Genomic DNA, 16,071 nt, shown 5'->3' with positions numbered 1-16,071 from the left:
ATACATACAGTATATAAACAAATGTTTGGAACAATAAAACTAGTTTTAATGTTTATATATCTTTATTTTAACTCAGTAAGCACATAAAAATTCTGGGCTAAAACAATCATTACGGGCTAATTTTTGAACACTTATTCTACGTACAAATAAAATTTTTAACATAAATCACTGAAAAAATAATAATCATAAAGGGAAATGATCGTAGATTAATTATTATTTTTTAGTGAGTTTCTCTCCGCATCTTGTAGCACGAAGCGCCAAATATTCTTTCTTAAAAATGAAGTTTGTTCTTGTACAGCTTCTAAGATTTTTTGATTAATCACCAAAAGCCTCTCATCTGTCTCGACGAAATTGGGGCTTTGCTGAATTAGGTTACCAACTTCTTGCTTACAAGGTATACCTTCTATTGAATTCCCGCTAATATTAGTATTCAATACAGTAGGACGCATTTTTGAATAGCCATTATTAAAATCGTTTAGCGCCGTAGCGAGCCAATCGCAGGAAAACTCGTTGTCGTCTAAGTAAACTCTTAAATCTTGTTTATGGGAAAGCCAGTTGCTATGATCTAAATAAGTCAGACCATTATCCCTCAAGGAGAGAACGCTTAACATTTTCAGATCCATGAGTACTTTTGAATCTAGATGCGTGATTTTGTTATGAGCTAGGTCAAGGTTTAATAACGACGTTAGTCCCTCAAATGTTCCATAATCTATACCTGTTAGGAAATTATAAGACAGACGTAATGTTTTAAGGTGAGGAACACGATGAAAAGACGAAGGGCCAATTCTCTGTATATAATTAGAGCTCAAATCTAACAATCCCAATGTAACCGGTAATTGCAGTGATGATTTATCTAATTCTTGAATTAAATTTTTACTCATGTCGAGCTGTACTAAATCTGGTTGATGATTAAGTTTAATGAGCGATGGTTCTGTGATATTATTTGAACTCAGTATTAAAATCGTTAGGCCAATAGCATCTCCCGTGGGTAGGTTGAGATAAGACAGTCCATTATTAGATAGATCTAATACGCCTCCTTCGCGATTAAATGATATACGTAGGCTATTTATTTGTACAATGTCGTTAAAGGTAAAGTTAAGTAGCTTCAGCCTATAATTATTGCTCAATGGTTGATCTGGGAAGTAGTCCATATTATTGTGGGATAAATCAAGGTTTTGTAAATTGATCATGGCAGCAAAACTCTTATAATGTAACGTCTGTAAGTAGTTTTGACTCAAATTCAGATATTTCACAAACCTTAAATCTTTTGCGTTTATATCAAAAGTAATTAGTCTATTACATGATATATCCAAAGATGTCAATTGCACGATCGATTGGAAAGCATTGTATTCAATGTGTGATATAGAATTTTGGGACAAATCGAGTTCAGTAAAGACATCCATTCTCTGCTTAAATAAATTTCTTGTTGTGCGATAACCTATTTCATTTGAAACTGTTGCATTAGGTACATAAGTAATGTGGTTTTCAGATAGAATAATTTTGCATACAGAATGATCTCCAAAATGATACCAATGCCTGGAAAACATAATCGGTTTCAAATTTTCAAGTTGGTTTTGGGATATGTCGAAAGTTTCAAGATGATATATGACTTTTATTGATTCGATATCAATGTTTTGTATTTGATTTACTCTTAGATATAAGTGTTTAAGGTTTAGCAAATTATTCATAGCTCCATTGAGATTTTTGATAAGGTTATTGTTGAGTCTCAATGTTTCAAGGTTGGTTAAATTATAGAATGGTTCTTCATACAATTCCGAAATATGATTGAAGGAAAGGTCAAGCTCAATAAGATTGGTAAGTTCTGAAAATGTATCGCCGGGTATTTCTTGTATGTCGTTATGAGAGAGTGATAGTTTCTTGACTTTATTCGGATACGAGTCAAATTGGAACAATTCTTCGATGTCTGTCAAATGGTTTCGGGACAAGTTGAGATTTTCTAACCTATTGAGATGACGGAAGGGGCTATCGTAAATACGCTTGATTTGATTATCGATTAAATGCAACGTTTTGATTCTGTACATGTTTTCGAGGAACGTGAGGTTTGTTTCGGGCCAGTTACCTGATATCTTCAGAGATGTGATCATAGAGAGGAAATCTAGTTCAGAGGTAGTGTCGAATCGGTCGGTTGCATCGACGAGGGTTACATCCAATATGACGTCATAGTTTGTGGAGCCTTGACATTCCCGTTGGATCTTGATTCCCTTGATGTCATGAGAGCAGTGTATGTTGTAGTGGCAGTGGCCCATGTTACGTATTTTTTCGTACGGGCAATCGCCGAAAATCATTGGCACCATTATCAGGATGAACACGAGCGTTGCTGAAATTTGTAAATAATAATAGTTTAATATGTGGTATAATAGGTTATTTCCGTGAATAAAGAAGGGAAAAGGAGCATTAAGAGTATGATATTATAATAATGACACGTTCTTCTGGAAATAAATACAATTAGCATTGAATAAAATATAGGTATAATTATCTTCCTCTTAATTAGCTCGTTTCTTTAAAACGACATTAATTTTCTTGTGCCTTAGTAACTATTTAAAATTAACGTATATGCTGAGTCTGAGGTTGTTAACTCGAAAGGTATGGAAGCCATAGAAAGTGTACCCAAATGTTGCTTTCCTACCGAGAACATATTTTAATCTTATGCAAGTTTTTCATATCTCAAATTCAAAATTCCGCCTTGTGTTAGTTTCCACACAGATAAAAAGATTTTCAATTGGGCATTGCGACTAGACTACATTTTAAATATATATTATACGAATTAAATATAAACAAAATTACCTGTTTCCATTTTTGAGATTTTTATGACATCGGTTCAGGAACGAATTCTGAAAAAAATTATTTGAAATATTATATTAATTATGCTTTAAGGACAAGTACCTATCGTCATACCTTCTAGTACTACAAATATAGTAAAGTGGTAACTATAAATTTATTTTGTACTAGATTTCCGCCCGCGGCTTCGCCCGCGTTTTCAAAGGAAAACCCGCATAGTTCCCGTTCCCGTGGGATTTCCGGGAAAAAACCTATCCTATGTGTTAATCCAAGCTACCCTCTATATGTGTGCTAAATTTCATTGTAATCGGTTCAGTAGTTTTTACGTGAAAGAGTAACAAACATCCATACATCCATACATCCATACAAACTTTCGCCTTTATAATAGTATTAAGATTAAGATTAAGATTGAAACTACTATTACGGAGGTTTCACCCTATGTCCAATAAAACTTGTTTTAAAAATGCAAAAATAAAGTAGGTTCTAGTTTGAGATGCATATTATATTCTTCTATATCACGATGAAATTTAAATTTGAAATAAATATGTTTATAATATTATCTTGATGCATCATTGCATTGCTATGTTTTAAACACTAACGGTCTTACTTATAAAATGTTACCCATTCGCTAAGCAATGGATTAGTTATTGCAATCACCTGTCTTGTTTTTATGATTGACGTTTCATGTGAGCAAGAGCAGGACAAAGCTATAGTAGAAAATGGTAGAAATTTATCCATTGTTTAACTTTTTATAAGTAAGGCCGTAAAATGATAAAAATCCAGTAGGTACATTAGTTAATCAACTTTTTAGTCAAAGGAAAACCGTTCCGGGATAAAACTATTTTCGTAAAGATATAGTTACTTTCGCATCACTAAGGATACATTAACAACCGATATCACCTTTTGCAAGCAAGAAACTGTTAGCCTTAGTAGGTAACACTTTTTGCCGTATTTTTTTTCAATATTATACATATTGTATTATATACATTTATATTATATATATTTGTTATTTTAACGGGCACATATAAAGCTAAACAGAACATATTCAGATATCGTGAAACTGGCAATTAATTTTCATTAAAAACTCACCTAAGATATCCACACCGCTTGTTACTAGCAAAGAATATAACTGTTTAAAGTCCACTTCGAAAGAACTTGATGCTCATGTGCTGACTGGACGAAATGAGACTACTGCTATGTGGCCAAAGAATAAGTTATAGATGCGCACATTAAAATAATTAACGAAAAACAAAAATATTATTAATATACAGGTATTACCAATTGTTAAAACTTCATAAAATTTCGATTGAATGCCCGTTTATTTTGGTATCTATATAAATAAAATAAATTAAATAAAATAAGCCTTTATTACTGTTAAATTTTAAAATAGTTACAACTTTAGTCTTACTTTAATCTTTTACAATAATATCTACTTACAATTTTCTTAAACAATTACTTTTTTTCTATCAATGGGTTTCAATAGTTAACAGTTTGTCTTTCGACAAAGGCCTCCTCTAAAGACTTCCATCTCTCTCTCTATCTCTCGCAGTTCGCATCCACTCTGAGCCGGCCTCTTTTTTCAGATCGTCTTCCCAACGTTTCATATTTTGACGTCCTTTACTTCTTTTCCCATTCCTGGGATACCACTCTGTTATCGTTTTTGTCCATTTCCCAATTGTTTCCCTTAGCATTATTATGATATAAATGTAATGTTGTAAGCAAAATACTTTTGTTATGCGCGTGTTTTTACCAGCGAAAAAACGATCGAATCATCGACGAACGACAAAATCGAGTATTTCAACTTATATAACTCATGTGTTATTCTGATGTACATAATCTATATTATTCTAAACTTTTATCCAAATCCGTAGAGTAATTTTCTCGTAAAAGAGTAACAAACATTTATACATCCATACTTACAAACTTTCGCATTAATAATTTTAACTACCAACCTATTTCATCTATTTTAAGACCTACCCACAGACATATATCTCGATATTTGGTTTGTGGACCTACCGAATATACACAAAAATATTTACGAGAATCGGTCAAACCCTTTGATTACCATTACAGTTGCCTACAAGATAATTAAAAAATCCCTTAATATTAAATATGTCCGGGCGGAACCGGGACGAGCAGCTTGTGATTTTTAATGTGTCGTGTCTGCTCATTGGATCTTCCAATGAATTAAAAATATTTGCTGCCATTCTATATAAGATATACGTACTGACAAACTTATACCTGACAAGGCTAGTTTGGCAAATAAATCTTTTTTATACCATGCAGTGGTCAATCAGCTTTGTTGCTTAAAGGAAGTAAATAAATGATAAGCAATGTCATTCATCATTATTCAACTTTATTTATATATTATATAACTAGGTTTCCGCCCGCGGCTTCGCCCGCGTTTTCAAAGGAAAACCCGTGGGATTTCCGGGATAAAACCTACCCTAAAACCTATCCTATGTGTTAATCCAAGTTACCCTCTATATGTGTGCTAAATTTCATTGTAATCGGTTCAGAAGTATTTGCGTGAAAGAGTAACAAACACACACACACACACACACATCTTCACAAACTTTCGCATTTATAATATTAGTAGGATAAGATAGGATGTAGGTATTTTACGCAAAAAAAGCATGAAGCTTTTAACCTGCGTCTTTCGCCTTTTACTTTTGATAATGTATTATCAAAAGTAAAAGCGAAAGACGCAGGTTAAAAGCTCATGCTTTTTTTGCGTAAAGTAAATTTGAGTATTACATCCTACTTATTGAAGTGAAAACTTCTTTAGCGGCGTTGGGTATAAAATCTTAAACTCGCGTCAGGACACGTGACCCTGATCGAAAAAGCGTAAGACGGATGTTTTTTTTTTTAGCCCTTATATTCCATGCGTAAGACGGATACCATTCCAAAATATCAAACATGTTGAACGTTAATAATCAAGTTTTCACTTCTGCCGGCACTTCCGGAGTGCAACCCGTCTTTTTTTTTAACTCAGGCCCCGGAATCACAGACACAATAGAAAATCTATTGTGTCGTGGACCGATCGGGCCGCTTGGGGCTCAATGGGTTAACACAAAAATTTGTATGAATGTATGGATACGTTTAAGATTTATGTATGTAGGTGTGCAGGTGATCGAATCTTTAAAAAATTGTGTACAGAAATAGAATATATTCTGTATTAGCACATAGGATATTTACCCGGGTACCACGCTTGTGAGAGTTTTAGCTACACACGACTGTATAAGTCAAAGGGCAGTATTCAATATGGTAAAGATACTGATTGCCAATTTAACGCTTCGATTTGTATTTATATACATACACTAGCGGTCCGCCCCGGCTTCGCCCGTGGTACAAAAAACACATCTTTTCTCTACATAAAAACCATCCTCGTACTTCAAGGAATATAATAAAAAAAGAATTATCGAAATCGGTTCAGCCGTTCTCGAGTTATGCGGTTACCAACACATTTTGCGATTCATTTTTATATATAAGATTGTTAGTCATTTTAACTAACAGATAAAATAAAAAGATCAAGCCCAGAAGACCCTTAACCTTTACTAGCATATAATTGGTTTAAAATGACAGGATCTGTAGAAATTAAAAATTCTCAAAATCTGTCCAGAAGGATTAGATAACAAAATCTATGCTTGATCTATGTATATAAAATACTAGCTGTGCCGCGCGGTTTCACACGCATTGCTCCGCTCCAGCTGTTGGTCTTAGCGTGATGATAATATTATATAGCCTTCCTCAATTAATAGGCTATCTAACACCAAAAGAATTTTTCCAATCGGACCAGTAGTTCCTGAAATTAGCGCGTTCAAACAAACAAACAAATAAACTTAACTTCAGCTTTATAATATTAGTATAGATTGACAGATTTTTGACATAACGTTTAGACACGTCAATTTAATCTATAGGTCCATAATAAATATGTCCATATATTATACTGGATATTGGCGGAGTCCCTAGGTACTTATTAAATGGAAGAGTCATTATTGAAGAGAAGAAGAAGAATCTATAGGTACTTAATATCTGTTTTAATATTTTAAAGACGAAAGCGTTGTGTGTTATCTTTGTAACGAATTGGCTCAAAAAGTACTGGACGGATTTTGATGAAACTATACAAATAAATAATATAACATAGTATTATGATATTATCTGTGCGATGTAACTTATGCACTATAGAAATATTTAATATTGCCTGCGGGTTCGTCCGCGGGTGAAACGCGCGGTTCAATTAGTTTATTTATAACTAGCTGCACCCCGCGGTATCACCCGCGTGGCTACGATCCTGTTGGTCTTAGCGTGATCATCACATGATTGTGATAGCGTCCTATATAAAGCCTTCCTCGGTAAATGGGCTATTAGCGCGTTTAAACAAACAAACAAACTCTTCAGCTTTATAATATTAGTATAGATATAAATTGTAATGTTCCATGATAACACAACGAACCCACACTCGCATTTGCTGACTTTAGTTTGTATAAGCACTTCAGTACTATAGCATATATGCAAATTGCAATTAAAATATATGTAATAATATTCTTGTTATATTAAATGTAAAATTGTACAAACCTGTAGGAGTTTCTTCAAAAATGTCGCGAAGGTGAGTTTTTTTGTATTTTAAACAGTCTTTAAGTATCTATATAATATATAAAACTCAAAGGTGACTGATATAGTGATCTATCAACGCACAGCCCAAACCACTGGACTTATCGGGCTGAAATTTGGCATACAGATAGATGTCATAACGTAGGCGGCCCCTAAGAAAGGATTTTAGAAAATTCGTCCCCTAAAGGGGTAAAATAGGGCATAGAAGTTTGTATGAAACTTTTTATTCCTTGTATTCCTTTTTATTCTTTGTATTAAATAAGGGATGAAAGTTTGTATGAAACTATGTCAATTTTATACCGATCGGGCTTAGACTTTGCATGTATAAAGCTACTATGACGTAGGCATTCCCTAAGTAAGGATTTTGATAAATTCCACCTCTAAGGGGATAAAATATGTGTTGAAAGTTTTGTAGTTTTGTAGGCCCTAAGTTTTTACATACGCTAAAAAAAAGTACCAAAGCCGCAAAAAATATACCTAATTAATATTAATACTTCTAAACGCGAGTGAAGCCGCGGGTAAAAGCTAGTATAATATATTGTTGGGTAATAATTATTAATTTGATTAGCAACTGTACCGTATATTAGAAGGAACAACTTATGAAAAAAATTAGAAATTGTTTCAGTAATGCTACATGCAATAAACAATGCACTTTTTTATTACTACTTATTTAATAAGGATATTAATTTAAAAATGATCACGACCGTCAGCAGTGAGGATTTCGAATTAAGGAGGATTTTAAAAATATAAAATTACTTTTTATTCCCTTTAAGGGGAGGCTCCCTAAATTTTATGTGAATTTGCATTAATATTCTGAAACAGTCACACATACAATCAAAATGGAACTTTACTATATGATTTATTGGGTCTTTTTCTTTCGATGTAGATACAAGAAGTTACGTAATTGTAACATTTTCGCTCGATTCATTTTTTATTCAAAAAATATATTGCCTTTTTTTAAGGATTATTACATTTTTTTAAAGATTTACTTGGACTTTATGTCTAAAATAAATGTTAACAGTAAGAAAATAGAGTTTACTATCGAATCACAAGATATTTTTTCTCTAGATCAATTATTACTTTAGTTACAAACGAAATAACATTTGAAACTTACTTTTCGAGCTCGAACGCGACCAAAGAGTGCACGCGAAATTCAACTTTATTACGGCTGAGTTAGCGTCTAGTACCGTAACCGGTCTCTCAGTGCCAGAAATTATGTTAGGGAGCCTCGTCTTAAATTATTAATTTAGGACCATCAAAAAATTAGTAACTGTATGTATGTAAAAACGTCCATACTCTATTTATTTTGTCAAAATAGTTGATTTATAAACTAGGAAACCAGCAATTTTTTTATAAGAACTTAATTTATTATTTGTTTCAGGAAAATAATAAATCTTCTAATTTCAAGTAAGTATGGGACAAGTAATTAAAATTTAAAATTTCTAATTAATTTTACACATTTACATTCTTAAAAGGTTCTGCAGACAAGAGTCGGCAAGGCACACACTTAAATAGTCTAAAAAAATACTTATGCCCAGAAATGTATAATTTTTAGAACTAATAGTTAATACTTGTAAGAGGTGTAATTCAGAAATATTTGACATTTAAATTTTTTTTTTAATTTGCATAGGTCTTTTTTTACTCCAAATGCTATACTTTCACCCCTTTAAATCAATCACCCTGTAAAGGTTTGTTATTTCTATTTGTTGAATTATTGGCCAGATTTTTATGAAACTGGCTCTGTTCCTTACATTGAAATACTTGTAATACTTATAACATCAGATAACATCACTAGCTGTGCCCCGTGGTTTCATCCGCGTGGATCAGCTCCTGTTGGTCTTAGCGGATGATATATTATAGCCTATTTAGCCTTTCTCGATAAATGGGCTATCTAACATCGAAAAAAATTTTCAAATCGGACCAGTAGTTCTTGAGATTAGCGCGTTCATACAAACAAACTCTTCAGCTTTATAATCCATACTAATATTATAAATGCGAAAGTAACTCTGTCTGTCTGTCTGTTACTCAATCACGCCTTAACTACTGAACTAATTTGCATGAAATTTGGTATAGAGATATTTTGATACCCGAGAAAGGACATAGGCTACTTTTTATCCCGGGACATAGGATGTTTTATCCCGGAAATCCCACGGGAACGGGAACTATGCGAGTTTTTCTTTGACTGCGCGGGCGAAGCCGCGGGCGGAAAGCTAGTATTAGTATATATTTAACAGAGCGTAATTGATCCGTAAATAGATGTTTCTACATTACCTAAGAAAAAATCTCATAAACAAAAAAAAAATAATATTATAGTGTTGCCACATACAACAATGAGGGTGACAAATCAAGATCGAGCTATGCTGCGCTGTACTGCGCTGTGCTGTGTTTGGTCAACTCGCTCGTTTAATATTTTAATGAGGATACCAACAAACCATGCTGTGCTGCGCTGTGTGAGGCTACGCTCTGTTTAAAAACGCAGCAGTCTCGAGCGAGGCGCGCTACCCGCCGTGCTGAGCCGCGCTATGCCGAACTGTGCTATGTTTTTATGGAGCTCTGCCATGCTGCGCTGTGTCGAGCTTATCACTACATAGTACATATAAAACAAAGTCCCTTTCTCTGTCCCTATGTCCCTATGTCCCTTTGTACGCTTAAATCTTTGAAACTACGCAACGGATTTTGATGCAGTTAGGTTAGGTTAGCAGGAAGGGTTATATGCATAATAACATCCATTAAATAGTGGAGAAGTACTGTTATTTTTGAGGTTTCTAATGTGATGTCGTAAAAAATTACATTTTTTCCGCTTACATTGCAAACGCAGGCTGAACCCTACGAGTTTTATCAAAATAATGTACTAAGTATTTATACACATTGAAAAGGTCTACAGAAAAGTCCGCGATGGTATATGTCTATCTCTTATGGATAACCCACAATAACTTATTTTTGTCATTTACTTTTTACGACAAATAATGGCTAATTTTCGAAGCGATTTTAACCAATACAGCATTAATCCTTAACCAATTAAATACCTTGAATACATTGTTCATTTAATATAGATCTATATGGCCCTTCACACCGTATGATTTAAGTGAATATTTTCGAAGATATTACAGATTAAAAAATTGCGGGACGTAGCGTTTGCGGCGGAACCGGCCGGCCGCCCGGCTATAATTATATTTTATACCCGTGCGAAGCCGGAGCGGGCCGCTATGTTTTTATATTGTACAACGTTCACAGTTTTTCTGCAGTGTATTTAGTATCAGCATTGCACCCGTGCGAAGCCGGGGCGGGTCGCTAGCTAATAATAATTAAAATGATTTTTAGTCATTCGCAAATATTAAAAAAAAATCGTCTTCAGTGGCAAAAAATACTCTTTAGAAAAATTCTCCGTATTTTTCACGTATGGTGTGAGGTAACAAGCTACCGTGACTGGACACTTTTAACGACAAAACAACACATAAAATATCCATATCCGCTTATTCTTCACTTTCATCTTCATCGGATTCAACTATGTCGTAATGTTTACGTTTTTTTTTTTAAAATAGGGTCATATTTGACGAGATATAAACGACTACACGAGCTGCTGATTACTTTATACTGAGCTAGATTGTTAAAAAACGAAGCTTAAGAAACACAGCACAGCACAGTGCAGTGCAGCGCAGCATCGTTTAATTGTTAAAAAAACGTAGCTTAAGAAACACAGCACAGCACAGCGCAGTACAGCGCAGCATAGCTCGATGTTGATTTGTCACCCTGAACCAAAGCGCTACTTACACAGAGTTCAATTTTTTTTTCAGAGACACTTCTATTTTGTCTAATTGCAAAATTAGAGTCTTCGTCAGAGGAATGCATTCAGGATTTTAATACAGATTTGTGCATGATTGAAGCTAAATGTCGCAATGTTGTTACTTTGGCAGACGTGAACGACAGGTTAGTTGGGAACTGTTACGATTCTTATCGTTATAGACAATGGAATAATTTTCCAGTGAAGATTGCTTATAAAGACACTTCTTATGAAGATTCAGAGAGAAAGCCTCTTATAGAAGGTTATTATTATCATACAATTATAATACTAGACTTAAGTCATAATATTTACACAATTTTTCCTTTATTGCAAGATATGCAAAATATGGAAATGCTTAATTTATCATTCAATTTTATAGAAAGCGCAGAACTCAGTTCTGAATACAGTTTTCCGAATTTACAAGAGCTTGATCTATCATATAATTTACTCCATGAGCTTACAATTAATTATTATGAATATTCATTTACGAATCTACTAAAGTTAAATATTTCACATAACAATTTTGTTCAATTGGATCCTGCTACTTTTCATCAATTCAATAATTTACAATATATAGATTTGTCTTATAATGACATATCAAAATTAGATGAATTCACATTTGAAGGAACACCAAATCTTGTGTACTTAAATTTAGCATATAACAAACTCAAAAAACTGAGTGGATCACTTTTACGATTGACAAAACTTGAGCAGATCCTAGCGAATAATAATAAATTTAGTGATTTGTTAATAAATGATTTTGGACATTTGATTTATTTAAAAACAATGGATTTTAGTGACAATCTGATATCTAAACTCGAAGATAATATATTTAATAATATGACAAATTTATCAACTGTCTATTTAAGAAATAACTTGATTATTAATTTGAACAAAAATTTGTTTTTAAACACACATTCCTTAAAAATTATTGATTTTTCCTTTAATGAGATACGAGCTATACCTAAATTCATTTTTAGGGATAATAATATAACAAATTTTAATATAGAGCGAAATAACATAGGCGGAGCGCTAGTAAGAGGTATGTTTGAAGGCCTATCTTATGTTACAGAACTAGATTTAAGTTTCCAATATTTTGATTTTATTGAAGATTTTTCGTTTGTTGGTTTAAATCATGTCCAGGAGCTTCTTTTAAACAATAATAAAATCAAAAATGTATCTTTAAAGTCGTTTAATAATATGTATACTTTACAACGACTTGATTTATCAAATAATCAAATCACCAGCTTGGGGTTCCAGGTGGAAGATCTGATAAAGCTAGAATATCTATCAATTAATAACAATTTCATAAGTTCAATAAAAAAACACGACTTTCATGGATTGCAAGTTTTACAGTTTCTAGATGTATCTTGTAATAATATTTCTCAGATTGAATCTTACTCTTTTAAAGATATGGGTGAATTAGATAGTTTTGATATATCAAAGAATTCTTTAGGAAACAAATTGGATGATAATGCATTTTATGGATTAAATTCCTTGCCCGTCCTCGATATATCTTATAGCTCCCTAACTGTTATTCATAATAACTCTTTCAATCGAATGTTCAATCTGCATACTCTTAATATATCACACGGGGCTGTTACAGAGATCACTCATAACGCTTTAATAAATACTGACAATATAAACGTACTCGATTTATCCTATAATATGCTGAAACATTTTGACTTGAATTCAACGTCATTACTTAAATTAAGAGACTTGTATTTAAATCACAATTTGATTTCTTTCATTTCACATAATACTTTTGCCGGCATGCCATTGTTATCCAGAATCGATTTATCATATAATGACATAAAACAATTGCAAGACACATTATTTTTGAGCTGTAAAGAGATCTCCTATTTAGATTTATCCTATAACAAGGAAATTGAATTAAATATTTCTTTGATTGGTAACTTATCTTTTCTAGAAAAAATTGTCTTGTCAGGTTTAACGAAAGATTTAGAGTTCGATAGTATAGCCAATTCACATTTGATTGAATTAAATTTGTCAAATTCAAGTATAAGCAACGTTACATCTCTTCAAATTAATAATTTTCACTTTCTCAAAATATTAGATTTAAGTCACAATAAGATTATGTTGCTAGACGCTGGAGCGTTCTCTAATTTTCATGATTTAAATACATTAGATCTCAGTTTCAATGAGTTGAAAATTTTACCACTTAACCTTTTTAAAGAGAATATTAATTTGAATGTTCTTAATATTTCACACAATCAATTAAATACTCCCAGTTATGGCGCATTTCGTGGGTTAACTTCTTTGGTGACCCTCGACTTATCTTACAATAATATACAGGATTTGGAAACAGAACGATTTTATGATATTCCGAATTTACGAATTCTAATCGTAGACTTTAATAATATAAGCAAAATCAGCTTTGAAGAGTTTTCGAATCAACACATATCGATGCTAAGTATAGGCGGCAATCCTCTGTCTTGTGAAATATTAGTTAAATTTAGAAGAAGTAAACATACGTTTAATATAACAGCAATGATTCAAGATGAAAGCAGTAAAGAGAACATTCACGGTATCACTTGTAGTGGCAGCGACAAAAGGATCTATGGATCCTCAAATAATAATATGAATTCTAATGTAAGTGATCCGATTCTATTTGATATCCGGGATGTTTTGGTAAAATTATCAATGGACAAATCTAACCAAGATCGAAACTTTAATTCAATTAATGACAGATTAAAAGACCTCGTTGTTGGAAGCAATATTACAAATAGGCTACTGGAAAGGTTTTTACAGAGTGATGTAAACGATAGGATGGTGATTCCAAAAACAACAAGCTTATTCAATGTTTCCAAGGTTAACAATAACCCATACAATACAACAGCTGTCAATGATAGTAATTTGGCCACTCCAGATGAGGGTGATAATAAAATGACAGTAATGAATGAAAAGATAGCAATAATGAATAAGACAATGAACAAATCTCTTGAACATATTACTTCAGAATTAGAAAAACACTCAAATTCAGTGCTTTTTACAGACATTTGTATGGGATTACTATTGACAGTTGTATTGTGTTTTACAGCGTATAAAATTTATGAATCTGTTGTATTGACACCTAAACGTAGATCCTACAGTACGCATGAAATAGTTGTCCCTATGGATAACTCCCATATGTAATACTTGCACGTTTTTCCAGACTGACGTAATGTAAGAAGCATTTCAATGAATTCGAATGTATGTTCGTTTTTGTTACGATTGGGTATTAATGTAGGTAATTTTGTTATTATAGCTATGCACAAGCACACACAACACAACACTATGTTTAGTTTTCGTTTTGAAATAATATCCTAACTGATACCTGTAATCAGAAAAAAAGTTAATTGTTGCAAAGTAAATAATGATGTAAAAATCATATTCAAAATGTAAATAGAAATACTTAAGTACATTATTTTATGTTTATATTATTACTAGCTGCTCAACCTGACTGCGCCCAGGTATAGCTAAGTTTTTGATTTTGTATGTTTTTGAAAATAAATTATATTTTTGAACGCTATGTTGTTTTATTTCTTTAACGTTACGACACGTAACGAAGGCACGTTATAAAAAAAAAACATATAAGTCAGATGACCCAGTCGAAAGTTCTTAGTTCAAAATTCAAAAAAATACTTACTCTTTTTGCTTACATTATAATATTTGTGACAAGATCTGCAATTGAATTTAATATTTTAATTTGCAAATGCTTTATGAATAAAAATTTTGAAAGAATAAAAAATTTTCAATCACGAGGCGGGATTCGAATTTCGAACCCGCGTCTTTCGCCATTCTGGGGCAATGACTGACCTCTATTCTTTAAAAATTTATAAGATCTGGAATTAATTATTATTAGTCGCAAAACTATAAGCTAGTTCGGTTGAAAAGTGATGACGAGGCCAGCTTTTTGCATATTAACTACCTATATCAAACCATTTACCTCTCTATAGTTAGTATAGTTTAACAAAATCGCTTAATTGAAAAACTCATTATTTACGTTATTATTACCGTTCCTTGATAAGTGCACAATGTAAGAATTTAAATCTGTCCGTTTCGAGTTAAAATCGAGTCATGAGGAGTCGGTTACATACAAAATATAGGTGAAGCTATTAAATCGTGTTTAAAATCGGTTAATTCTGCTCATTCGAGAAATATATTAATTTATATTTTTTTTTGTGAGATAATTATATGATAATAAATAGAGAATTATTACTAGCTGTGCTCCGCGATTTTACCCGCAGTGCTCCGCTTCTGTTGGTCTTAGCGAGATTATATTATTATGTATAATATAGTCTATAGCCTTCCTCGATAAATGTGCTATCTAAAGCCGAAATAATTTTTCAAGTCGGACCAGTAGTTCCCGAGATTAGCGCGTTCCTGTGGCGCGTTCAAACAAACAAACATACTCTTCAGCTTAATAAAATTAAGTATAGATTAAGCTGGCCATGCAATTGGTATAGTTTGTTGATCTCATGCGCCGCAAAAGCGGGGATTCCCCGATAGTAGCCTATCAACAATTTATCGGTGCCCACTCATATTTCAACACACACGCAGTTTTTGTTACATTGTAACTATCTAACGCCGGTTGTCCACTGCGAACTAATTTATTCGTATGCTATAAACATGCTGAATGCTGATGCTATAAATAATTATACATACATATAAGCAAGATATGAAGATTAGGCATATAAGTCCAGGATTACAAAATATATAGAACAAGTAAAGGCAATTAAAAATATATAACCTATCCTATCCCACTAATAATAAAAATGCGATAGTTTGTGAGATGCATGTATATTTGTTACTCCGATACGAAAAAACTACTGGATAGATTTGGATGGGACTTTTTCAGAAATCTAGGCTTTACA

At 32.8% G+C, this 16,071-nt stretch overlaps 2 protein-coding genes across 2 annotated transcripts; one reads left to right on the top strand and one right to left on the bottom strand.

Moving 5' to 3' along the window:
- Positions 1–81: 81 nt before the first annotated feature.
- Positions 82–2,876, bottom strand: LOC149481883 (uncharacterized). The gene is made up of 2 exons (XM_089704777.1): positions 2,806–2,876; positions 82–2,338 (listed from the first exon to the last, which is right to left on the bottom strand). Exons 1-2 carry the CDS (start codon positions 2,813–2,815, stop codon positions 207–209), a joined length of 2,142 nt encoding a protein of 713 aa, XP_089560903.1. The 5' UTR covers positions 2,816–2,876; the 3' UTR covers positions 82–206.
- A 4,404-nt stretch (positions 2,877–7,280) lies between these two features.
- On the top strand, positions 7,281–14,715 carry LOC149481882 (uncharacterized). Its single transcript, XM_089704758.1, has 3 exons — positions 7,281–7,408; positions 8,795–8,820; positions 11,208–14,715. Exons 1-3 carry the CDS (start codon positions 7,398–7,400, stop codon positions 14,348–14,350), a joined length of 3,180 nt encoding a protein of 1,059 aa, XP_089560884.1. The 5' UTR covers positions 7,281–7,397; the 3' UTR covers positions 14,351–14,715.
- The last annotated feature ends 1,356 nt before the right edge of the window (positions 14,716–16,071 follow it).

The sequence above is a fragment of the Colias philodice genome, chromosome 16 (assembly GCF_061535455.1).
Source record: "Colias philodice isolate Cphi_HAF_F1 chromosome 16, ilColPhil1 Martin Lab GWU primary, whole genome shotgun sequence".
NCBI classification, from domain to species: Eukaryota; Metazoa; Arthropoda; class Insecta; order Lepidoptera; family Pieridae; genus Colias; species Colias philodice.
Note: the sequence above shows the minus strand (reverse complement) of the source record. Positions and strands in the feature narration are given on the sequence as shown.

Bases quoted from the DNA above. Each gene is read 5' to 3' on its own strand.
- LOC149481882 (XM_089704758.1), top strand. The intron at 8,821-11,207 runs GTAAGTATGGGA...TTTTTTTTTCAG, and splicing joins AATAAATCTTCTAATTTCAA to AGACACTTCTATTTTGTCTA.